At 41.0% G+C, this 24860-nt stretch overlaps 2 protein-coding genes across 3 annotated transcripts in view; one reads left to right on the top strand and one right to left on the bottom strand.

Moving 5' to 3' along the window:
• The window catches only part of LOC111966374 (E3 ubiquitin-protein ligase RNF182-like), a 33162-nt gene extending 28608 nt beyond the window's left edge, over positions 1-4554 (top strand). Inside the window, exon 2 of the mRNA XM_023991001.2 lies at positions 1177-4554. Within this exon, the coding sequence (XP_023846769.1) occupies positions 2168-2980 (813 nt within the window). The 5' untranslated portion in view covers positions 1177-2167 and the 3' untranslated portion in view covers positions 2981-4554. The remainder of the gene's footprint in view (positions 1-1176) is intronic.
• A 5758-nt stretch (positions 4555-10312) lies between these two features.
• Positions 10313-12568, bottom strand: LOC111961756 (ubiquitin-conjugating enzyme E2 C). Of its 2 annotated transcripts, none has more exons than XM_023984270.2 (7): positions 12356-12568; positions 11728-11835; positions 11509-11536; positions 11308-11394; positions 10902-11106; positions 10651-10710; positions 10313-10494 (listed from the first exon to the last, which is right to left on the bottom strand). In XM_023984270.2, the coding sequence occupies exons 2-7, from the start codon at positions 11826-11828 to the stop codon at positions 10457-10459; spliced, it is 519 nt and encodes a 172-aa protein (XP_023840038.1). In that variant the 5' UTR covers positions 11829-11835; positions 12356-12568; the 3' UTR covers positions 10313-10456. The 2 variants fall into 2 exon arrangements, with proteins under 2 accessions (XP_023840038.1, XP_023840047.1); XM_023984279.2 differs by having other exon boundaries at positions 11728-11832; positions 12356-12447.
• Between the last annotated feature and the right edge of the window lie 12292 nt (positions 12569-24860).

Below are 24860 nucleotides of genomic sequence, written 5' to 3'. Positions count from 1 at the left end.
TGTTCTTACCATAATATGGACCTGGTCTTTTACCAAATAGGGCTATCTTCTGTATACCACCCCTACCTTGTCACAACACAACTGATTGGCTCAAAAGCATTAAGAAGGAAAGAAATTCCACAAATGTACTTTTAACAAGGCACACCTGTTAATTGAAATGCATTGCAGGTGACTACCTCATGCAGCTGGTTAAGAGAATGCCAAGAGTGTGCAAAGGGTGGCTACTTTGAAGAATCTCAAATATAAAATATATTTTGATTTGTTTAACAACTCTTAAGGATTAGCCCCTTTTTTAAAAGTTATGTCTAAAATGACACACCCAAATCTAACTGCCTGTAGCTCAGGCCCTGAAGCAAGGATATGCATATTCTTAGTACCATTTGAAAGGAAACACTTTGGAGTTTATGGAAATGTGAAAGGAATGTAGTAGAATATAAAACAATAGATCTGGTAAAAGATAATACAAAGAGAAAACCAACCAATCTTTTGTATTTTCTTGTACCATCATCTTTGAAATGCAAGAGAAAGGCCATAATGTATTATTCCAGCCCAGGTGCAATTTAGATTTTGGACACTAGATGGCATCAGTCTATGTGCAAAGTTTATACTGATCCAATGAACCATTGCATTTCTGTTCAAAGTTTTGTATCAAGACTGCCCAAATGTGCCTTATTTGTTTATTAATAACTTTTCATGTTCAAAATTGTGCACTCTCCTCAAACAATAGCAGGGTATTCTTTCACTGTAATAGCTACTGTAAATTGGACAGTACAGTTAGATTAACAAGAATTTAAGCTTTCTGCCAATATCAGATATGTCTATGTCCTGGGAAATGTTCCTCATGTTACTCGCATTAGCCTACGTTAGCTCAACCGTCCCGTGGAAGGGACACCGATACCGAAGAAGTTTCATACTTTTTTGGTCACTACATGATTCCATATGTTATTTCATAGTTTTGATGTCTTCACTATTATTCTACAATGTAAAAAATAGTAAAAAATAAAGAAAAAACCCTTGAATGAGTAGGCGTGTCCAAACTTTTGACTGGTACTGTATGTGCACAGGAGGCAACAGCTTAGACCGCTAGATCGTCCTAGGCCTCTACTGTATGGTTTTATACTTGTTTTTGATTCCCAAATGTTCACTGACAAATATTCCTTTGTGTTCTTTCCACAGAGGAGTGACCATGCTGCTGTACCAGTGTCCTGAGAATACCAATACTGGCAACACCACTACCCCTCTCTAGCTTGATCGTTCGACAACCACTCACGCAAGATTTCCTGACGGATATAATCCAATTCATCCCTCCATATTTTGGATATTCCGATCGAAGCAATAGTGACACAGGCAAATTTGAAAATGGTTCCAGCTCCCTGTCCACTTGTGTATGTTTTCTGTTTACGCACTTTACACATCACAGGGACTTTCAAAACCAGTAGGTTCTCTCAGTAAATTGTTGGAATGGTTTTGTCATTGGAAACTCATCTGCAGATCTGAATTTGTACCAAATCTGCAGACAGACATTGTATGTGCAGGGTAACCATGAGAGCATTGCATTGTATGATAGCAGTAGATAACTGCAAAAGAACCCCTCTGATCCGAAGTCTGCCTGCGCTACGTTAGGGTAGGGACCAGTCCAAAGCTGTCTTCCCCAATCCTATGCCCTCAAACACTAATTTAGCACTATACTGTACATCGTTGTGAAAGTAAAACCAATCAGCATGCTCAACTGTACGAACTCAGTTATTCAGGGTATTCACGACCAGACAAAAATATATATCAGGGCCTGATTGTTCTCTTTGCAACCTAGGTGTCAATATTTGCGAAGTAATACCGTATGTGAATGTATTTTTACTGTGAAAAGGTGTAAAAAAAAGTATATTTGTGCCATCATATCAGTGTCTTAAATAATTATTTTTACCCCGCTTCTTGTGAGCTATAATGTGGACAAAAACAAATAACAGTCTAAAAATAACATTCACTATCTTCACACTTGAGAAAAAAATCATATAAATCTTGAATCAGGGACAAAACTTTACCGGGCAGCTGCTGTTGAATCAGTGCAGGGTGACGCCTTGGAACATTCACCATTCCTGGCTAGCGCTGCTGCATCAGCACCTGCATTTCTGGCAATCTGGGCATTCCGCCCTTCCTTGCCTCTCTCAGGATGAACCAGAAGTTTGAAAAGTTGGACTTGCAGACGGACCAGCGCTGCCAGCCTCTGGTCTACACCGTGGAGGAGCTGGAGTGCAAGATTTGCTATAACCGCTACGACACGCGCACCCGCAAGCCCAAGGTGCTGGGCTGCCTCCACCGCGTCTGCGCCAAATGCCTGAAGAAGATTGTGGAGAACTCGTCCCCCAGCATCGTCAGCTGCCCCTTCTGCCGCCACGAGACGCACGTGCCCTACGAGGAGATCTGGCTGCTGCAGGACGACAGCAACATCCTGGCCATCCTCACCTATCAGGACCGGGCCAGGAAGAGTGGCGGTTCCATCCCCCCTGGCGGGGAAGTACTGCTCACCCCAAGCAGCCTGAGCGGGAGCGGAGGTGGAGGGGACGGCTGTGGTGGTGATTCTGGGGGTGACTGCGTCACAACCGGCGAGCAGTCGCATAGCTCCTCCGACTGCCTGGTCATCACCATCATGGAGGTGCCGGGCGAATCGCAGTCATCGGACTCCATGAGCATGCTCAATATGGTGCGCCTGTACCGGCCCGCAAGCCTGGCCTCGCAGCCCTGCAACATGCCCTTGCAGAAGTGCGGGGCTTGGACCTCGCGCAACTTTCCCAGCTTCCTAATCGGTGTCCTGTGTCTGGTCTTCTTCTCGTCGCTGCCGCTGGGCATCTACCTGCTGATGATCCAGCAGCTCACCCTGGGCGTCATCCTGGTCAGCCTGGTGCCCTCCACCCTAGTTCTGTGTGTGTTCTATGGCTTCTGTCAATGCCTTTGCCATGAGATCATGCAGTCAATAGCTACATAGTCACGTCCCCACTTTACTCCCCTCCCCTACTCAACCCCCTAATACCAATGTATGTCTACCTGTGGACATGACATAGCGAGACCTGTAAAAGACCAAACCAAATCACTGATGCATATCTACAGTGCCGTGAAAAAGTATTTTCTCCCTTTCTGATTTAACCCTACTTTTGCATATTTTTGATACTGAATGTTATCAGATCTACAACCAAAACCTAACATTACATAAAGGGAACCTGAGTGAACAAATAACACAACAATTACATATTTATTTCATTTATTTCATAAACAAAGTAATTGCCCCTTCACACTCAATAACTGGTAGTGCCACCATAAACTGCAATGACTCCAACCAAACGCTTCCTGTAGTTGTTGATCAGTTTCTCACATCGCTGTGGAGGAATTTTGCCTCACTCTTCCATGCAGAACTGCTGTAACTCAGCGACATATGTGGGTTTTCAAGCATGAACTGCTCGTTTCAAGTCCTGCCACATCTCAATTGGGATTAGGTCTGGACTTTGACTAGGTAATTCCAAAACTTCAAATGTATTGCTTTTAGCCATTTTCATGTAGACTTGATTTTGTGTTTTGGATCATTGTCTTGCCCCATGGCCCAGCTGCTCTTCAGCTTCAGCTCACAGACAGATGGCCTGACATTCTCCTGTAGAATTATCTGATACAGAACAGAATTGATGGTTCCTTATTTTAAGGCAAGTCATCCAGGTCCTGACGCAGCAAAGCATCCCCAAACCATCACACTAACACTACCTTGCTTGGCCATTGGTATGAGGTTCTTACGGTGGAATGCAGTGTTTGGTTTTTGCCAGGCATAATTGGACCCATGTCGTCCAAAAAGTTGACTCAAGTTTGCCAAAAAGCACCTGGAAGCACTTGGATGATCAAGACTCTTGAAATAATGTTCTATGGACAGATGATTCAAAAGTGTAAGGGGGCAAATACTTTTTCACTGCACTGTATATCCCCTCTCCTTTGTAAAATACACCCCTACCCACCCCTTTCTTTCTTATTTCCCACTTCAGATAATACCAGCACTAAAACGAACAATTCCGAGTGACCACTTGGATTAGGATGTAGGGCTTTCCACTGGAACATTCGAGACAAGCCAACCTGTGCAACGCCCATGACCCGATGAATGGTTTTCTAATTACACAGCTCAACCTGCATCAGATTGCTGTTGTTTGTGTTTATACGGCTTACCGGAATGGGCTTTAGTTATTGTGACGATCACTAAACTGTATTGTTCAAAAAGAATACGACCCTCTCATACTATCTACTATGACTGCACATACACTGTTAACCTTATCGTGGTAGAATACCTATCTGCTCGACCTATGGGATACGGACTATGAAAATAGTTTTAGGGATGTATTCAGACATACAGCACAGTCTCCATGTATACTGTTGAAGTTCCGAGTTGCCTTTGTAAGGCATGTCTGTCTGTGCCCCTGCAGTAACTTAATGTTGTAATATGAACTTGTCTGTGTTATTGCATTTGGAATGGACAAACCGCCTAACGCCTAAACTGTTACTAGATATTTCAATAAAGACTCAAGACACTTTTGTGATCTTTGCCATTATTTTTTTACATGTCTCCCATAACCCACACTTCATGGGCAACTATCCAATCTGCAGTTTTAATAGACTACAATCACATTCCTTATACTTCACAATTACAATGGAATAAGTATTATGTAAAAACCACCAAAAAAATGATCCAATATATGTTGCTTCTTGCATCATTTATTTAGACATGGAAGACAAGACAAAGCTACATACATTGCTTGAATTAAACTACCCTCAGGAGACTGGAGAAATCAAAATATTATCCCACAATATGTGTAGCTGTTTATGCAGAAGAATTTCCCCCAGTGAAAAGTGTACCATGTGGTGATGTGTGAATCACTGGATTCAGTTGCAGCCCCACAGACCCATTTTGCTAAATTCCTGACATTTTGCTAACTCGATGAGCTAATTTTTGTGACCTTACTCTGAAGACCTTGGCACATGGAAACACCCGTGCTGCATCGACGGTCCTCAGCTCTTCAAAGCTTCTAGTTAGTTATCACTGGAGCGCAACTTGAAGGAATACCTGTCTAGCACGATCAAATGCTGCTAATTATAAGAAACCTCACGTAGCATTAGATGATGTCAACCTTGGAGACCGGGGTTCGTTCTCCGTGTCCATCCTTTCTACTCTCCCGTCTTGATCATTCTACCTTTACGTTACCCCTTTTACTGTTTCAATTAAACACTTTCCAAAAACACAATTTTAGATTTGATTAATAATGAACCTCTGTCAAAACTTGAGGCAAACAGACAGAGTTTCATTCCACAACGCTATATATCAGTTTTTCAGAAATGTAGGTAAATTTGTTTTTTTTTGTTAAAGATTGGTGTGTTTTTTCACTATCTAATCATGGCATTGCAGACATGTTCAATGACAGACATGCATTTGTTTGAAATCTATTACTTGACGGTTTCATTTCAGAGAGACAAAGAACCATGGTGTTTTTATGCAAAGTGCTATATATCCGCCTCACTCAGTGAAACAAGTAGTACTGCTAGTAAGTAAATGCCTTCGTCTTAAGATAGCTAGGTGAGACAACCACATATCACAGTCCAATATACAGGATACGAACATTCCATGCCAGCTAAACAATGGCTTGCAAAAGTATTCAGAACCCTTGGATTTCTTCACATTTTGTTGTGTTACAAAGTATGATTAAAATTGATTTAATTGTATTTTTTTTTGTCAACAATCTACACAAAATACTCAGTAATGTCAAAGTGGAAGAAATCGTTTTTTATTAGTATTAACATACATTTAATAAATAAAATATAATTGTTGCCTAAGTATTCACACCCTGACTCCATACAGGTTAGAAACACATTTGGCAGTAATTACAGCTGAGAGACTTATTGGGTAAGTGGAAGACCTTTGCACACCTGGTGTGTGAAATATTTGCCTATTATTCTTGCAAAATTCTTCAAGCTCTGTCAAGATGTTGGGGATCATGGCTAGACAGCCATTTTCAAATATTTCCATCATAATTCAAGACGATTTAAGTCAACACTATAACTTGGCCACTTAGGAACATTCACTGTCTTCTTGGTAAGCAACTCCAGTGTAGATGTGGCCTTGTGTTGTAGGGTATTGACCTGCTGAAAGGTGAATTCCTCTTCCAGTGTCTGGTTTAAAGCAGATTGAAGAAGGTTTTGCTCTAGGATTTTGTCTGTGCCCATTTCTATTTATCCTGAAATCTCTCCAGTAATTGTCCAATGTCAAGCATATCCATACTATGATGCAACCACCACCATTCTTTTAAATAAGGAAGCAGTTACTCAGTGGTGTTGTGTTGGATTTGCTCCAAACATAGGGCTTTGCATTTAGACCAAGTGTATTCCTTTGACATGTTTTTTTTTTGCGGTATTACTTTAGTGCCTTGTTGTTTTGGAATATTTGTATTTTCACTACAATGTTGTTGATCCATCCTCAGTTCTCTTCCATCACAGCCATTGAACCCTGTAGCTGTTTTAAAATCAATAATGGCCTCATGGTAACATCCCTGAGAAGTTTCATTCCTGTCCTGCAGCTCAGTTGAGGAGGATGACTGTATCTTTGGGGTGTCTGGGTGGTTTAATAGATAATGCACAGCATAATTATTAACTAGACCATGCTTTACGAGATATTCAATGTCTGATTTGTTATTGTTACCCATCTACCAATCACTGCCCATCTACCAATCACCCACAGCCCTTTTTTATGAGACTTTCAAAAAGCTCCCTGGTCTTTGTAGTTGAATCTGTCCTTGAAATTCAGTACTGAGGGACCTTACAGAGGTTGTATGTATGCGGGACATAAGAAGGGTTAGTCAGCCTAGTGGTTAGAGCGTTGGGCCATTAACCGAAAGGTTTCTGGTTGAATCTCTGAGTTGGCAAGATAAAAAATATGTTGTTCTGCACCTGAGCAAGGCAGTTTCCCTTTCATTTAAAGAATAATGTCAGCCCCAATTATTTCACACTGAGTGAGTCCATGTAACTTGTTATGTTATTTGTTAAGCCAAATTTTACTCCTGAAATAATTTAGGCTTGCCTAAACATAGAGGCTGAATACTTATGCAACGACTATATTTTAGTTATTTAATTTCTTATTCAACTTTTTTATTAAATCACATTTTTCTTCCACTTTGACAAAGTATCGTTGACAAAAAATTACAATTAAATCAATTTTAATCACACTTTGTAACACAATAAAATTGGAAGAAATCCAAGGGGTCAGAATACTTTTGCATTTAGCATTTTTCATATACATTTGAAATCTACAGTATGAATAAAAAATCTTAGAACTGTAACATTTTACACACACATGAAAGTACCCACAAGCAATCATTTCTGATTAAAACATACAAATGGATAAAGCGTTTTGGAAATAAACTATTCAGTTGTCTGTCCCCAATTGACGTAAAGTACTTTTATTTTGGAAGAAGAGCAAGAGACCAAATGGTTCCATGGGCCTCAGCTGCTTGGGTTGGCCTAAATGAAAAGTGTTTCCCTGAAGACCAGTTCCTGCCAGTGCCAGCGAGGAAAGACTAAGCAGGGGGGTGTGGAGGAGGAGCCGAATACTGAGGGTTTATCCTGAAGTTCCTCAGTTGTATTCAGTCTTGTGTCGAAGGCTGTCAACTTGGCCATAGGCTATAAGAAAGCATGAGACCCTGGGGAGTCTTTTCAAAACAGAGGTGAGTTAGCTATTTGTCTGTTGACGTTTGGTGATTGGTAAATTGGTAAGTAGCTAATAACTCTTGATTCCAGATTCCTGTATTTTGTGTTTCATATGTGGTCATGATAAAGTTGGTGGAAATTAGTGGAGTTATTAGTGGTGGCAGAGTATAGATTTGGATTGTAGATTCTGGAATACTGATAGTAATGCTAAGAATATTTTTTAATTGAAATATAAAGGAAGAGGATGAGGGATATTTGCTGTCTAGCCTTGAACCCTTAAAGAAAATACAACTTCATGATACTTTTAAAGTGAACATTAAATGCCAATCATCATAATCATCATCATCAGAGATGACTATCAATATTCAGGACTATATTGGTTTTATAATAACAATACATTCCCCTGGTTTAGTGAAGTTGTGTGAATTTTTTATTATTTGTATTTATTACTGTCATTTATTTAGTCTGTACCATGAATAGGCTATGGTTTGATAGCCTTAAGGTTAGAGATGTGAGCCGGTAACCAGAGGGTTCCCGGATTTTATCCCCAAGATGCTTGGTAGGGATCCTACAGGAAGCGAGCTGGCAGCTGGAGTGTTAACGGCTTCAATATCCCATATAATACCTACTTTTGTGCTCTTGAGCAAGGCACTTTAGATGTGTGTAAGTGTATGGCTAGCTAGTTAGTGGTGGTGCGCGCTAATAGCGTTTCAATCGGTGACGTCACTTGCTCTGAGACCTTGAAGTAGTTGTTCCCTTGCTCTGCAAGGGCCGTGGCTTTTGTGGCGCAATGGGTAACGATGCGTCGAGGGTGGCTGTTGATGTGTGCAGAGGGTCCCTGGATCGAGCCCAGGTAGGGGCGAGGAGAGGGACGGAAGCAATACTGTTACATAAGGTTGGGTAATGAGACAGCAAAAAATATAGAATATCTGTGTAAATGGACCAATTATGGAAGTATTGTATTACATTTTGTTGTATGGTTTCTCTGTGCAGGTTCAGATCACAGGAGGTTCTTAATTTGGGGACGACGGGCTTGTGATAATGGCTGGAGCGGAAGAGGTGGAAGGGTATCAAATACACCACACACACATGGTTTCCATGTGTTTGACGCCATTCCATTTGCTCCGTTCCAGACATTATTATGAGCTGTCCTCCCCTCAGCAGTCTCCACTGGTTCAGATGAATCGTGGCGGAAGTCAGTGGATGAGCTCCAGGCTAGGAAGCAGGTCACAGAGTTTGAGGTTGTCCAGCAGGCCCTGAGCAAGGTGACTGCCTGTTTCCAACAAATGGCCACCTCTGTCGGAAGCAACTCGGACGGCAGATTTCTGAGATGGGCGAGACCAGAGCACTGGCTTATAGAATCTGCACAGGTAAGGCCACTCCAATGCTGTTGAATGCTTAATGGACCTCAAGATCTGGACCCTTCCATTCAAATTCAGGTTATATCTTTTGAAGTGCAACATTTTCAGCCCTTTGGGGTCTATAAAGTATACAATAATGTAATTGACAGAACAATTACATCTGGAACTGAAACCACAAGTGCAAGAATGTGTGTACTTGGGAAATGCATTGTATAGTGTGTGCATCATATGCAAATTCCACTCCGATTCGTCTGTATGTTGTCTCATGATCCAGGTTTGCAGACAGCTGGGAGACTCTGGACAAGAAAATCAACAGGTGGGGGGTGGTGGGTCCCCGTCCTCACTGGGTTAGAGAAGCGCCAACAGGACCTGTCAAAGCCAGTGACGTAATAGACTGCTTCCCCTTGAAACAAAGGAATGACCACTGGGCCCTGGTGAAAACAGGGGCTTCTGATGGTGTCTCTAGGGTGGCGTCAGTCCAAACCCCCCCCCCCTGGCTAGCAGTGGAGTACTGAAGAGGCCTGGGTGGAGGGTGCCCAGTCTCAGAACGAGTGTGACTGGAAGAGATAGAGGTGGTGTCCCAAGATGGTATCATCCCCTAAACTGTTAAGGTGATGTCTATTGACCTGACAAATTTGGGGTGTAATCTTGAACACTTGGTTACTGAATGTTGTCAGTGATGCAGAGAAAAAACACATGCAGGCATAAGTCATTTTCATTTGGCTAATAAAATGACTGGTGGACAAATGTCTTTGGGTAGTCAAAGCTGCATAACTGGTCCCTAACACCAGTGTTACACTAAGGGAAATTGCTTCCAGTTAGGGCTGACAGTGAGGACTTGTGAAGAGCAGAATGGTCAACCTTTGCATTATCAAAAGTTGGTTTTCGAGAAGTTTAAAATGCAATCTTAAAAGTACCAGTGGCTTGGCTTTGGCACCAAGTGTGAGCAAGTCCACCAGAGCCATGGCCCAGTGAGACAGGGGTGTCAGACCGCATAGATGGGGGAAGAAAAAAATGCACCTGTGTAGAATACTGGGATAAATCCTGATGATATCCAATCTAAATTTACAAGCAGCCTTTGAAGGCATTATGAACTATGCAGAGGATAGATGTTTATGGTCATTATATCCATCTTAGTGATATGTCATAAGTATTGAAGTTAGTGATAGATAAATATATTTTTCAAAGTGAAATAAAGCCAAATGTTGAGTGGAAAGTAACCAATAGAGCCACAATTAACATACCTAGACATCTTTATTCACATAGAGGTCATACAAACAAAAATATTGTACAGACATACCCAGTATTGAAATGTACATAATTAGAGTATAGAAAAACACATAGAAATAAAACACATGGCAGGATTATAGGAGCTTGAGTCAGTTCTTGTAGGTTGTGTTCAAATGGACTTTGAAAGCTGAAAGAAAAAAATCCTTTGCTTAATATAGTGCAAGTTTGTTTAACATCATACAACTTGACTCGTGACACGAGTATTAACAGTGTGCGTCCCAAATGACCTATGGGCCCTGGTCAGAAGTGCACCATGTTGGGACAGATGTGTCCATATACTAACCTTCCTGGTTATCCCAAAGCTCAGCAGCAGCAGTGTTCAATGGACTCTCAATGTTGGGCTCTGAAGACAGAGTAGTACAAAGTTAACAAATTGGACAGTGGCACACAAACTCTCAAAACAATAATAAAAACAGGTGACAACTTGGACAGTGATTTGATCGCAAAGCACTGTTAAACCTAGTTGGTTGGGTGAATTCCAGTGAACTTGCTGAACTGAGTGCCATTTATTAATTTCTGTTGGAAGTGCCTTACCTCCTAATAAACTCTGGATGGACAGAAGAATGGACCGTACGTCGTACAGGGCTGACCATTTGTCTTTCAAGATATCGAGACAGATGAAGCCCTGATCATCGACGTTGGGGTGAAAACATGGCGTGACGAACTTCACTCGGGGGGCTTTGTACGGGTAGCCACTGGGGAACTCCAACGACAGCTTGTACCTCAGGCCTTCGTAAACCTAAGAATGAACGATGGAAGATTTTTGTTATACTGTTTTTGTGTGCAAAAGCATTTCACAGCAAGCGTTTGAATGTTCAAAGGAGTTATACCGTAGACTTGTTGACCATGTTCATATGGTATAGGGTTACTGTTCTTAAAAATCTGAGCAACTACTGAGGCTGTACTTTTCATGCTGGAGTAGAAAGTAAACACGACTTACTGTTCCCTGCGCTCCGTCTATCGTTCCTATCCACTTAAAAAGGTTGTCAGACTCCGGGAAAGCGGAGATCCCTTTATCTCCAGACATCTACACGATGAAGAAATAAACATCAGATCAAGGAAATAGCAATTCTACAAAATATGTTGATTGATATCTCCAATTGTGATTATAAAGAGATGGTCCTACATGGGGAACACTTACCATTAGTGTCATCAGTTCTTGTTGAAGTCTAGGGTATAAAAAGCAAAGATTCAGAAATGCCCAAACTTTTTACCCCGACTAGCCTATGCCCAAATAGTGGCACCAATCAAATGACAGAATACTGTTTGGTTCCTCCACTTACATGTTAACGTTACTTTCCTACTAAAGCTGGGAACTAAGATTAGCTTAAATCTAGATGAACAAAACTAAATGTCAAACCTTTTCGTGACTGAGCCCTTTGCTGCACTCCCACCGGTCTCAGTGCCTTTCAGAGCTGCTGTGGATGAGGCTGCTGCAGGGTCCATATTTTGAGAGGCCATACTTCTACTGGAAGAACAATCGAGAGGACGATAATTAGCTAACGTCGGAAACTAAACTACCTTGCTAGTAAAGACAAATATTAGCTACTTAAACACTCAAGTGCACGGCATTTTGCTTCGCACCTGCAAGCAACTAACCAGGGTGTTGTCATGACGTTAGCTGGATTTTTTAATTGCCTAGTTATCCATTTCAGCTAGCAAGGCATAGCTAACGTTAGAAATGTTTGCATTGGCTAACGTAGGCCACATATATCCTGGGCTAGGCACAACACAATTTACCACGGTTAGCTAATAACACATGAGTATGTTTGCTAATAATGTTAGCTAGCTAGTTAAACATTGTTACAGCGCAAATGCAAGCTACATTAGCTAGCCAGCTAACGGTTAGCTGAGTGAGTGTTATCTTGTTGCAGCATAAAACAGGTTGAATGACTTCTTTAGCCACCTAACGTTAGCTAAATAACCAACTTAGAACAACCAGCCCCCACCAAAAAATAAGACTCAAATGTTGCCATAATGTAACTTGCCTGATGTGTCTGTTCTGTCTTCACCAACTCAGTTTTTCTGCTACTGAGATTTTCAAACTGTGTAGATATCCCGCCCCCGTTTAAATGTTATTTCTCAAAACGGTGTCACAGCTCTGTTTGCGAACATGACCAATCGCAACTTCATGTTTTAAACAAAGCAACTCCGTAGCAACCATTTGAAAGAATGCGCCTACTAAATACTTCGATGTGATTGGGGGAAAGATCATTCGGAAGTGACAGATTGCCAAATGGTTGGTCCGAATTCATTTGTACAGGTCTGTGCTATTTGGCATCCTTGGGACGACCCTAATCTTAACCTCTGTCTACACCCACAGGTATATCGTGCTGGGGGGCCATGCGCCTGTCAGAGGTCAAATTGTTTTAAATTAATAATTCATTTAATTTAATAGTTCATGGCAGTAACCCTCCAAAAACAATTTTTTTCATAAACCTTTTTTAAATTCCATATATGTACTAGTAAGAGAAGTGTTTGTTTATTGGGCTTCATAGTGTGACTGAAAAAGTGCCCCAGGACATGAAAACCTCCCCCCAAAAATTCTGATTGAAAGTATAATGCTGGGCATACACTACATGATTTCTTAAATCTTAACAACTTGGATGTGCTCACATTTCTCTATTTCCTTGTCCCAAATCCTCAACCCCAGGACATGGGTGCTCACGTTACACAATGATTCCTATTTGATCCTGCCCTCCTCTTCTCCGTTGTCTTAGGGAAAAAACTCTTACATGCAAACAGCAAGCTGCTTTATAAGTGTGCACATTATTATGTGCAGAAACATCACCCCAAAAAAAGACTGAGGCGTAGAATTTGCACCAGCAGATGATTGGGCAGACATGGAGAATATGGATTTATATTCTACAGAGGGAATTGGAGGTGAAAACTTTTAATATTGAAAAGGCAGCTGCATTCTCTCCACAACTCCACCAATCTGTCATCATTGTGGCTAAACCCTGCCTATTTCTACAATTTATCTTCTTAAAATCTGATTTTAAATTTAACCCTAAACTTAACCAGGTTAGGTAAACCTTAACCCTAACCCTAACCTTGCTTATTTTATGCCTAACCCTAACCTCAAATTAAGGTTTTCAGAAATGTTTACGATATAGCCTATTTTGACATAGTGGCTGTCTTAAACTAGTGACAACTGCATGTTGTTGCTTTCCTCTTAGCCATCCTTGTTTTGGTCTCCAATGCTGAGTGCTCATTGGCTCTTGGCAGTAGTCCTTGTCCAATCGCGTCGTAGCAATGCTCATAATACAAGATGCCAAAATTTCTGACATGCCAGAAAATTATCAGGACATCTGACAGGGGTCTGGAGAACAGAAAGGCCGGCATCGGTGCGTCCTTACCTTGCTCAAACTACGCGAATCCCAACGTACTGATCCTGCACATGTTCATAGAATTTCAACCCGATCATGAAAAGTTGTCTCGGACGGCAAAAAAACGTGACAAATTCGTGGCGAAGTCATGTAGTGTATGTCCGGCTACCGGGGATATCGGCGAATAGATGCCATGGTCAAGGCTACAACGGCGCTAGTGCGATGAGTGGAGCTTACGCAGCTTTTCAAAGCTCATATCAGACCGCGAGCCTAATGCTTCTTATGTTTACTGAACAAAAATATAAATGCAACATGTAGTGTTGGTCCCATGTTTCATGAGCTGAAATAAAAGATCCCAGAAATGTTCCATATGGCCAAAAAGCTTATTTCTCTCAAGTTTTGTCCACAAATTTGTTTGACATCTCTGTTAGTGAGCATTTTTCCTTTGCCAAAAGACTCCATCCATTACACAGATGTGCTGGGGACAATAAAAAGCCACTCTAATACAGTGGGGAGAACAAGTATTTGATACACTGCCGATTTTGCAGGTTTTCCTACTTACAAAGCATGTAGAGGTCTGTCATTTTTATCATAGGTACACTTCAACTGTGAGAGACGGAATCTAAAACAAAAGTCCAGAAAATCACATTGTATGATTTTTAAGTAATTAATTTGCATTTTATTGCATGACATAAGTATTTGATCACCTACCAACCAGTAAGAATTTCCGGCTCTCACAGACCTGTTAGTTTTTCTTTAAGAAGCCCTCCTGTTCTCCACTCATTACCTGTATTAACTGCACCTGTTTGAACTCGTTACCTGTATAAAAGACACCTGTCCACACACTCAATCAAACAGACTCCAACCTCTCCACAATGGCCAAGACCAGAGAGCTGTGTAAGGACATCAGGATAAATTGTAGACCTGTACAAGGCTGGGATGGGCTACAGGACAATAGGCAAGCAGCTTGATGAGAAGGCAACAACTGTTGGCACAATTATTAGAAAATGGAAGAAGTTCAAGATGACGGTCAATCACCCTCGGTCTGGGGCTCCATGCAAGATCTCACCTCGTGGGCATCAATGATCATGAGGAATGTGAGGGATCAGCCCAGAACTACACGGCAGGACCTGGTCAATGACCTGAGAGAGCTGGGACCACAGTCTCAAAGAAACCATTAGTAACACACTACGCCGTCATGGATTAAAATCCTGCAGCGCACACAAGGTCCCCCTGCTCAAGCCAGCGCATGTCCAGGCCCGTCTGAAGTTTGCCAATGACCATCTGGATGATCCAGAGGAGAAAGGGAGAAGGTCATGTGGTCTGATGAGACAAAAAATAGAGCTTTTTGCTCTAAACTCCACTCGCCGTGTTTGGAGGAATAGAAGGATGAGTACAACCCCAAGAACACCATCCCAACCGTGAAGCATGGAGGTGGAAACATCATTCTTTGGGGATGCTTTTCTGCAAAGGGGACAGGACGACTGCACCGTATTGAGGGGAGGATGGATGGGGCCATGTTATCGCGAGATCTACACCAACAACCTCCTTCCCTCAGTAAGAGCATTGAAGATGGGTCGTGGCTGGTCTTCCAGCATGACAACGACCCGAAACACACAGCCAGGGCAACAAGGAGTGGCTCCGTAAGAAGCATCTCAAGGTCCTGGAGTGGCCTAGCCAGTCTCCAGACCTGAACCCAATAGAAAATCTTTGGAGGGAGCCGAAAGTCCGTATTGCCCAGCGACAGCCCCGAAACCTGAAGGATCTGGAGAAGGTCTGTATGGAGGATGGGCCAAAATCCCTGCTGCAGTGTGTGCAAACCTGGTCAAGAACTACAGGAAACGTATGATCTCTGTAATTGCAAACGAAGTTTCTGTACCAAATATTAAGTTCTGCTTTTCTGATGTATCAAATACTTATGTCATGCAATAAAATGCAAATTAATTACTTAAAAATCATACAATGTGATATTCTGGATTTTTGTTTTAGATTCCGTCTCTCACAGTTGAAGTGTACCTATGATAAAAATTACAGACCTCTACATGCTTTGTAAGTAGGAAAACCTGCAAAATCATCAGTGTATCAAATACTTGTTCTCCCCACTGTATGTGCAATTTTGTCACACAATAACAAATGTCTCAAGTTTTGAGGGAGTGTCCAATTAGCATGCTGAATGCAGGAATGCCCACCGGAGCTGTTGCCAGATAATTGAATGTTAATTTCTCTACCATAAGCCACCTCCAACATCGTTTTAGAGAATTTTGGCAGTACGTCCAAACGGCCTCACAACAGCAGACCACCTGTAACCACGCCAGCCCAGCACCTCCAAATTTGGCTTCTTCACCTGCGGGATCGTCTGAGACCAACCACCCGGACAGCTGATGAAACTGTGGGGTAAAAGCCTTATTGTGGGGAAAAACTCATTCTGATTGGCTAGGACTGGCTCCCGAGTGGGTGGGCCTGTCTCCCAAGTGGGTGGGCCTATGCCCACCCATGGCTGCACCCTAGCCCAGTCATGTGAAATCTATAGATTAGGGCCTAATGAATTTATTTCAATTGACTGATTTTCTCATATGAACTGTAACTGTAAAATCTTTGAAATTGCTGCATGTTGCGTTCAGAATAGTTATTTAGTTTAGAAAACAATCTCACTGCAAAAGCGACAGTTGCAGGGATGGTTACAAACAGCTTGAGTGCCGTAGCAACATCAGGGAAACTGGGCAGAAAGGAGGAGTGCGTCAAATACAGCAGTTCAGTAACATCTTTAATTGAGCCGCTCATTCTCCTTGATTGCCGGCCTCAACATGTTAAAGAGATTAACTGTATAGGAAGCTCCAGGGACAGGTCGTCTGGATACTGGGCAGCCAATAAAGTGGCATATGCAAACAGATTATCATATTTAGCATATAACAGTTTTTGAGGGCTTGAACAAAAATATCTGTTTGCGATTTTCGTTCAAATCAAATCAAATTTTATTTGTCACATGCTTCGAATACAACAGGTGTAGACCTTGCAGTGAAATGCTTACTTACAAGCCCTTTACCAACAATGCAGTTAAGAAAATGTTTACTAAATAAACTAAAGTAAAACATTTAATTACATTTTTAAAAATAAAGTAACACAATAAAATAACAATAATGAGGCTATATACAGGGGGTACCGGTACCGAGTCAATGTGCGGGGGTACGGGTTATTTGAGGTCATTTGTACATGTAGGTAGGGGTAAAGTGACTATGCATACTGGTGAACCGGCTTTGAGTTGTGTGGTTGCAATATCAAGTCCCTTATCTCTGGTATATCTTGGCATGCATCTTTCAAGACTACATCTGCAGTGCAATGAACATATAATGCCCAATGTCTCAGGAAAGACTGCCTGGGTTGGCAATACACAGTATAGAAAACATTTTGGCCCACAACCTGGACCTACAGATCGTGGTGAAAACATTTGCACACAAAAAAGGAGTACTTCAGGACACAAGGGGAGTCTCTCAAGTTGGACTTAATTTGATTTAGGCCCATTTTAATTAACCTTGAATTTTGCAGCCCATTTATGTAGGCTATTAGCCAGACAACAATATGCCTAAATAGTGGCTGAATTTATCCTCAAGCCAACTAATTTTTTCCTCATTGTTAGGCTATTTGATGTGTAATGTTTATTAAAAAGTTCATAAATAGCACACCTAAATCGCAGCTAAAGACAGTATGGGGGTGGCAGGTAGCCTGACGAGTAGAAGCGAAACCCTGAGCTGACAACCCCCCCCCCAAAAAAACCGAACCCTGTCGTCGTCGCTGTCCTCCATAATCTCATTCTGTCTGTCGCCAAGGAAGGGTTTCGCATCTCCCCATCACTTCTTCCCATGTCCAGAAATCCTTCCCTCTTTGGGCACGGTGCTTGGTCCTGGATTGATGGGATATTCTGTCACGTCCGCTGGAATAATTATTGGACCAAGCTGCAGCGCGATATGGTTTCCACATATTATTTATTAGAAACACACAAAACAACAAAGAAACAAACAAACAACGAACCGTAACTAAGAGGTGTAACATACACTAACTCAAAAACAATATCCCATAAAACACAGGTGGAAAAAATGCTACTTAAATATGATCCCCAATTAGAGACAACGATAGCCAGCTGCCTCTAATTGGGATCATACCAAACACCAACATAGAAAAACTAAACTAGAACTCTATATAGAAAATAATAACTAGAAAACACCCCAGTCACGCCCTGACCTACTCTACCATAGAAAATAAGGGCTCTCTATGGTCAGGACGTGACACCCGCACCTATTTCAGTCAAGCTTTGGACGTCCCAAGGATCCCGGACCATTTTCAACGGTAGTCATCTACGATGACACAGCGCGCATCAAATGAAAGTCTAAAAGGGCTCCATGGGTCGTCCCAACTCTGACGTCACCCCACTGACATAGCGGGAAGTAGGGGTACTGAGGGTGCTATAACGGCATTTTCTATTGCATCAGGATTAATGCTGAATGTTTCTAAATGTGAAATCTTATGTTTATTTGACTCTGATGATAAAGAAATTGAAAATATTCCTGTAAAGGACTGTGTTAAATATTTAGGAATACAAAAAAACAAAAAAACACTTAGTCAGACAACATTGGAATTTCTCTCCTAAAATTAAGAGAACTCAAAATATATGTAATAATTGGCTACAAAGAGATCTTTCTATACTTGGGAGAGTACTTCTGTCCAAGGCAGAGGGACTGTCTCGTTTTGTGTACCCCTCATTATCGTTATGTGTAAATCCAGCTACTTGTAAAGAGATCAATAAGACCTTTCTTGACTTCATCTGGAAAAATAAGTCTCACAAACTAAAAAAATCTGTCCTTTCTAACAAAAGAGCTGAAGGCGGTCTAGAAGTGTTGGATTTTGTTGACATAAATAACACTTTCAAGATAAACTGGCTGAAAAAAATGTTTGCTCGATACTGACTCAATATGGTATTTCATTCCAAATAATGTGTTTAATAAATTGGGAGGTCTTCGATTTTTACTGAAATGTAATTATATTCCTGAAAGATTACCTGCTAAATTGGCTAGGTTTCACCAACAAGCTTTAATGGCCTGGAAAATATGTTTCCTGCACAATTTTTCCCCTCATAAAGCTCTTTTGTGGAATAATTCAGACATCACTGTAAGGAATAAGTCATTGTTCTACCCCAGCTGGCATGAGAGGAATATTTACTTTGTTCTAGATATTTTCGACAACAAGGGTAATATTCTCACATATGAACAATTTATAACAATGAAAGAGTTTCCAATACCTTTCAGAGAGTTTATTTCTGTGATCAAAGCCGTTCCCAGTGGTCTAACTACACTTATGAAAAGTCATCTAAGTTTTGGGAATGATCACAAAGTTTATCCAGAACTCAGATTGGAAGGCGTGGGCTTACTTGAGAAATCTTGTTGTAATAAATATATAAGACAAATTCTTCATTCATAAAACCAACTTACACCGAGAGGAAAGTTTTTCTGGAACATGCTTATTCCTGACATTGTCTGGAAAAATGCATGGTTAAGGCCTTACAAATACTGTATACCAAACAAAGTTAAGGAAGTGCACATCAAAATTTTACATAAGATATATCCATGTAACTCTATGATTTCCAAATGTGTGGCTATTGATGATATCTGCGTTTTCTGTGAAAAAGAAGGTGAGAATCTGTCTCACTTGTTCTTTGAATGTAAATTTGTGTCAGAATTTTGGGAAAACCTTGCAAAGTACTTATTTACCATTATGAACACTGCCTATAATTTTAACATAAAATATATAATATGTTACTATTGCAATGATAACAAAACCACTGAAATTATTGTTACTTTTTTAAATTCTTGTTGCCAAATACTTTCTACACAAACAAAAATTCCAAAATTCTATACCAAAATTACCAATTTTTCTGATTGAATTTAATTATCTTATTAAAACACTAACCCTGGTGAATAACAACAAGAATAACACCTCCATTAATCATTATAATAAGATATTTTCAGAGTGAATATAATTGCACTTAAATTGTTTATTTTTTGTATTTTATTTTTATATTTTTTGTATGTTTGAGCACTGTTAATACCTGTGTTTGGTTTGCTAGACATGTTTGATGTAGCAATGTAAGTAGATTTTTGTATTATGAATAAAATACGTTTTTTTTTATTTTTTAACAACAACAAAAAATAAAAATTAAAAAGGGGTACTGAGGGTGCTGCAGCGCCCCCTGATAAATCAGAAAAGTACTGTATGGCCTTTACTACTCCCGAGTGGACCAAAATAGCCATTACACACAAAAAAAACATCTTCCCACAACCATGCCCATTGAAGTTCAAATTTACAAATGGTTAAAAGGATACTTTGAGATTTTGGCAAGGAAGCCCTTTATCTACTTCCCCAGAGTCAGATGAACCAGTGGATACCTTTTTTATGCCTTTGCGTGCAGTTTGAAGGAAGTTGCTAACTGGTGTTAGCGCAATTGCTAACTAGCGTTAGCGCAATTGCTAACTAGCGTTAGCGCAATGACTGGAAGTCTATGGGTAGCTGCTAGCACGCTAGTATATACCATAGACATCCAGTCATTGCGCTAACACTAGTTAGCATTGACTCACAAAACAACTTCTAACTTCCTTCATACTGGATGCAGAGGCATAAAAATGGTATCCATGAATTCATCTGACTCTAAGGAAGTAGATAATTAAGTGATAATACCCGAGAAGCAGTGGTGGGCCGTTAGGGCCAGCAAGGCCTTCTCTGCTGGCCTAAACATCATCAGAATAAAAAAATGTTTTAAATATATTTTCCCACAAATATGTATTAAATTATTCCCCAGAGTAAGAGTTATACTCTTCATTTCATAGCTTTCCTCTTGGTTGCACTGCTTCCAGCCCCAGGTTGAGATTTGGAGGGCTGGTCTTTATGTTAGATCTTTTATCCAATCATATTCAGCCATCATGTGTTGCCAGGGGTCTAAAATCTGCCCTCAGGCCTTCAGAATCAACAGTGCGGGCGCTTGTAGGTTAAAGTGAATAGAAATGAAAATTTAGTGTCAACCAATCAGCTTTAGAGTTGGCTATTGTACGCCTGCTGGCTGGCTCCAGTGTTACACAGGAGCCAGCTAGCAGGCGTAGTGCGTGCACGTCTTTTGATTGGATTACCAATATTGAGAGGCAGGTCCTATGGGCAGGTCTATGCAGAACCTCAGAACTAGGAAACTGAATTTGATAAACGAATTAATTCGCGTACTACTAAGCTGTTTTTTCAACCCACAATGGCGGAAGGAGGAGAAGATATCGATTTGGTCGAGGATATAATTATAACGCCATTCTCAAGACGAACTTTTCAAGAAAATTTAGACATTGTAAGGAGAGGTCGCCCGACGCCGACGCTACAAAGCCTGTCACAGGCGGGAAAGGGGTTCGTTCGCCACTTTCAAAGTTCCAACTACGAGCGCTATCAATGGCTCACAGGCTCCGAGAAGCACTGCAAACTGTACTGTTGGGAATGCCTATTATTTGCAAGTGATCGATTTGGTGTTTGGAGCCACACTGGCTTTGCAAACTTGAGTTGTCTAACCAAGGCAGCAACGAGACACCAAAGTACCGCTGGGCACTTACAAGCAATGGTGCTTTTGAAAACTTTTGGGGACACCCGAGTGGATCTACAGCTCAACGAACAAGCGTGCAGGGCAACGGAGCTGCACAATGAAAAGGTGAAGAAAAATAGGGAAATATTGAAAAGACTCATTGATTGTGATTTATCCGATTTGAAGATGTGACAAGCGGCAAGCGAGCTGATGACATTGCCGCTCTTATTTTCCATTTCTTGGAGGAAAAGGAATGTAGTCTGGATAAAGTTGTGGCAGTGTTTTGATGGTGCAGCAGTCGTGGCATCTGGACTCAATGGGGTGCAAACTAAAGTTAAAGAGAGGGCACCGATGGCCTTATTCATTCACTGCTATGCACATCGACTAAATTTAGTACTGACTCAAGGAGCCTCAAAGCTTAAAGAATGCAAGGTCTTCTTTGCTAACCTCAATGGCCTTGCAGCATTTTTCTCACGATCCCCTAAGCGCACGCAACTGCTGGATGACATCTGCAAGCGTCGTCTTCCTAAGGTTGCACCAACAAGGTGGCAATATACATCTAGATTGGTCAATGCAGTCTTTGAAAAGAGAGTTGCCCTAAAGGAGCTGTTTAACCACTTACTGGAACATCATGATGACCATGACGGGGATACTGTGCTTATGGCTGATGGATTTAATGCACGTTTGGATGATTTTGAGTTTTGTTTTTTGCTTGAAACATTCAATGGGATTTTTAATTATTCGGATGTGCTTTTTGGAATTCTACAGAAACAAACTTTGGATGTACAATTCTGCCTGACAAGGGTGAACGAGTTTTGTGACACAATTGAGTGAGAGAGGCGCAGGTTCAGTCAAATCTACGATGACACAGCGCGCATCTCAAGTTCACCCAGCGCACGCAGAGGCCCAGCACAAGAAGACCCTCGCACATACTACCAACAACTCCACAGCAATATTCTGGACAACATTCTTTGCCAGATACGAAACAGGTTTCAAGACCACGAAAAATGTATGTTTCTCTCCCTCCTGGACCCCCAGCACTTTCAGACCTACCGGGAAAAAATCCCGCAAACAGCCTTCTCCAGCTTAACAGAGAGTCACGGAACACTGTTCGACCTATCCAAGCTAAAAACAGAACTGACTGTAATGTATGCTATGACTGATTTTGAAGGGAAAAGTCCCTCTGATCTCCTTGATTTCCTTAAGCAGAAAAATCTGAATGAGGACATGGGGCAACTTTACACATTGGCATGTGTGACAGTGACTATCCCTGTGTCCACGGCTTCTGTCGAGCAGTCATTCTCGGCCTTAAAGCGAATCATAACGTATTCCAGAAATGCTACTGGACAGACTCGGCTTTCAGCATTAGCCTCCATGTCGATAGAAAAGGACTTATTGATGGAACTAAAACGCACAGATAGACTGTACAACAGAGTCATTGAAGTCTTCTTGAGGAAAGAAAGGAGGAAGGATTTTGTGTTCAAATAATCAGTCTTTGGTGAGTAGGCATACAATGCATTACATTTTTTATTAAATGTGTATGTATGTTTCGCATTTTATTTCGTTAATATTAAATAGCCTATATATTAACAAAATAAAATGGCAAATAGCCTATGTTGCAAATTATTTGTTTTCTTTCTTTTATTTTCAGTGAATAGTTATGTGTCTTTATCATCACGGTGAAACTGCTTTGGGTGCGACAATGCGCTGTTTAGTGAACACACTGTATTTTTTTTTCTTCTCAAAGTTTGTGGACCAGAAATGGATAGAAGAATATTAATATAACTCTGTTGCACTCGACTATGTTCTTGCTTATTAGTTGAACTGTACTGTACTCTTCCCCTGCAATTCTCTGAATAAAAATGTCAATTTCAAGGTGACGCAACGCCTGGTTATACTGCGTTTCTGTCTAAATGTATAGTGTCTAGAGCCATGGCATCATAATGATGGCAATAAGAGGTGGATTAATTCGGGTGGGACTGTGTAGGACTTCACTGAAGGCCCAGGCCCCAGGCACGCCACTCCCGAGAAGCCAGTGTTTGGAGGATACATTGGCATGGGTGTTGTTAGTAAACTGTGCCAATATATCCTCCAAACACTGGCTTCGAGGGCATTATCACTTATATACAATGGGTTACCAACATATTAAAATAATGATTTAGATATTTTCATTAAAAACCTTGTTTTGATTAATTTATTCATACTATTTCATCCTTCCACAAAATATAGTCCGACACAAATCTAGGGTTGCTACCGAAGCCAGCTGGTCGTTTGTTCTATCGGTTCGGTTGCCAGAGACGCAACCCAGTCATTAAGTATTTTTGTTCTGTATATATGGACGTTCATTCAAAATATTCTATTGCCATACTGGCTGGCAACGTTCTTATCCCTTCCTTCCTAGTGTAACAGTATAACTTTAGACCGTTCCCTCGCTAACTAGCTAGCCATTTCACATCCGTTACACTAGCTAGCCAACAACGGCTAACTTACAGTCACATCAAACAGTGCAGCCAGAATAACAACAAAGTAGCTGCATTTGCATTAGTTTAAGCTGTTTTCTAGTGTAACTTATTTGGATACACCCATAACAATGAGCTAATAATGTGCAATTTCACCTGACATAGAAAATTTGCTCTCTAGGCAGGACACTGTTGTTCAGAGGAGCTAGCCAACAACACAGCTAACACAATCCATTCAAACTGGAGCTGGAAAGACTGCAAACTAGCTGCACTTAGTTTTGTTTAAACTGTTTTCTATTGATAGTCCTTTGTATATATCCATAAAGATTATGCTGATGTAACGGATGTGAAATGGCTAGCTAGTTAGCGGGTACGCGCTAATAGCATTTCAATCGGTTACGTCACTTGCTCTGAGACCTGAAGTAGGGTTTCCCCTTGCTCTGCAAGGGCCGCGGCTTTTGTGGAGCGATGGGTAACGACGCTTCGTGGGTGTCAGTTGTTGATGTGTGCAGAGGGTCCCTGGTTCGCGCCCGTGTCGGGGCGAGGGGACGGTTTAAAGTTATACTGTTACACTGATTCATGTTTTCGACTGGCTGAGAAAAGCTGCCTGTCGGTCTCGTCCCGACTCCCGACACGTTCATTACTATGGGACAGCTGGAGATCGAATTTGAATATTGAAACAATGTTGCAAATGTCTGAGACAAACAGCTAGGTTTATACAAATTCTGACCACTATGATCTACAGTGCATTTGGAAATTATTCAGACCCCTTGACTTTTTCCACATTTTGTTAGGTAACAGCCTTGTTATTTTTTATCAATCTACACACAATAACACATGACAAAGCAAAAACAAGTTTTAAAATTAATTTGCAAATGTATTAAAAATAAAAAACGTAAATATCACATTTAAATACAGTTGAAGTCGGAAGTTTACATACACTTAGGTTAGAGTCCTTTAAACTAGTTTTTCAACCACTCCACAAATTTCTTGTTAACAAACTATAGTTTTGGCAAGTCAGTTAGGACATCTACTTTGTGCATCACACAAGTAATTTTCCCAACAATTGTTAACAGATTATTTCACTTTATCACAACTCCAGTGGGTC

The sequence above is a fragment of the Salvelinus sp. IW2-2015 genome, linkage group LG1 (genome assembly GCF_002910315.2).
Source record: "Salvelinus sp. IW2-2015 linkage group LG1, ASM291031v2, whole genome shotgun sequence".
NCBI classification, from domain to species: Eukaryota; Metazoa; Chordata; class Actinopteri; order Salmoniformes; family Salmonidae; genus Salvelinus; species Salvelinus sp. IW2-2015.
This window is presented reverse-complemented; position numbering and strand designations above follow the sequence as displayed.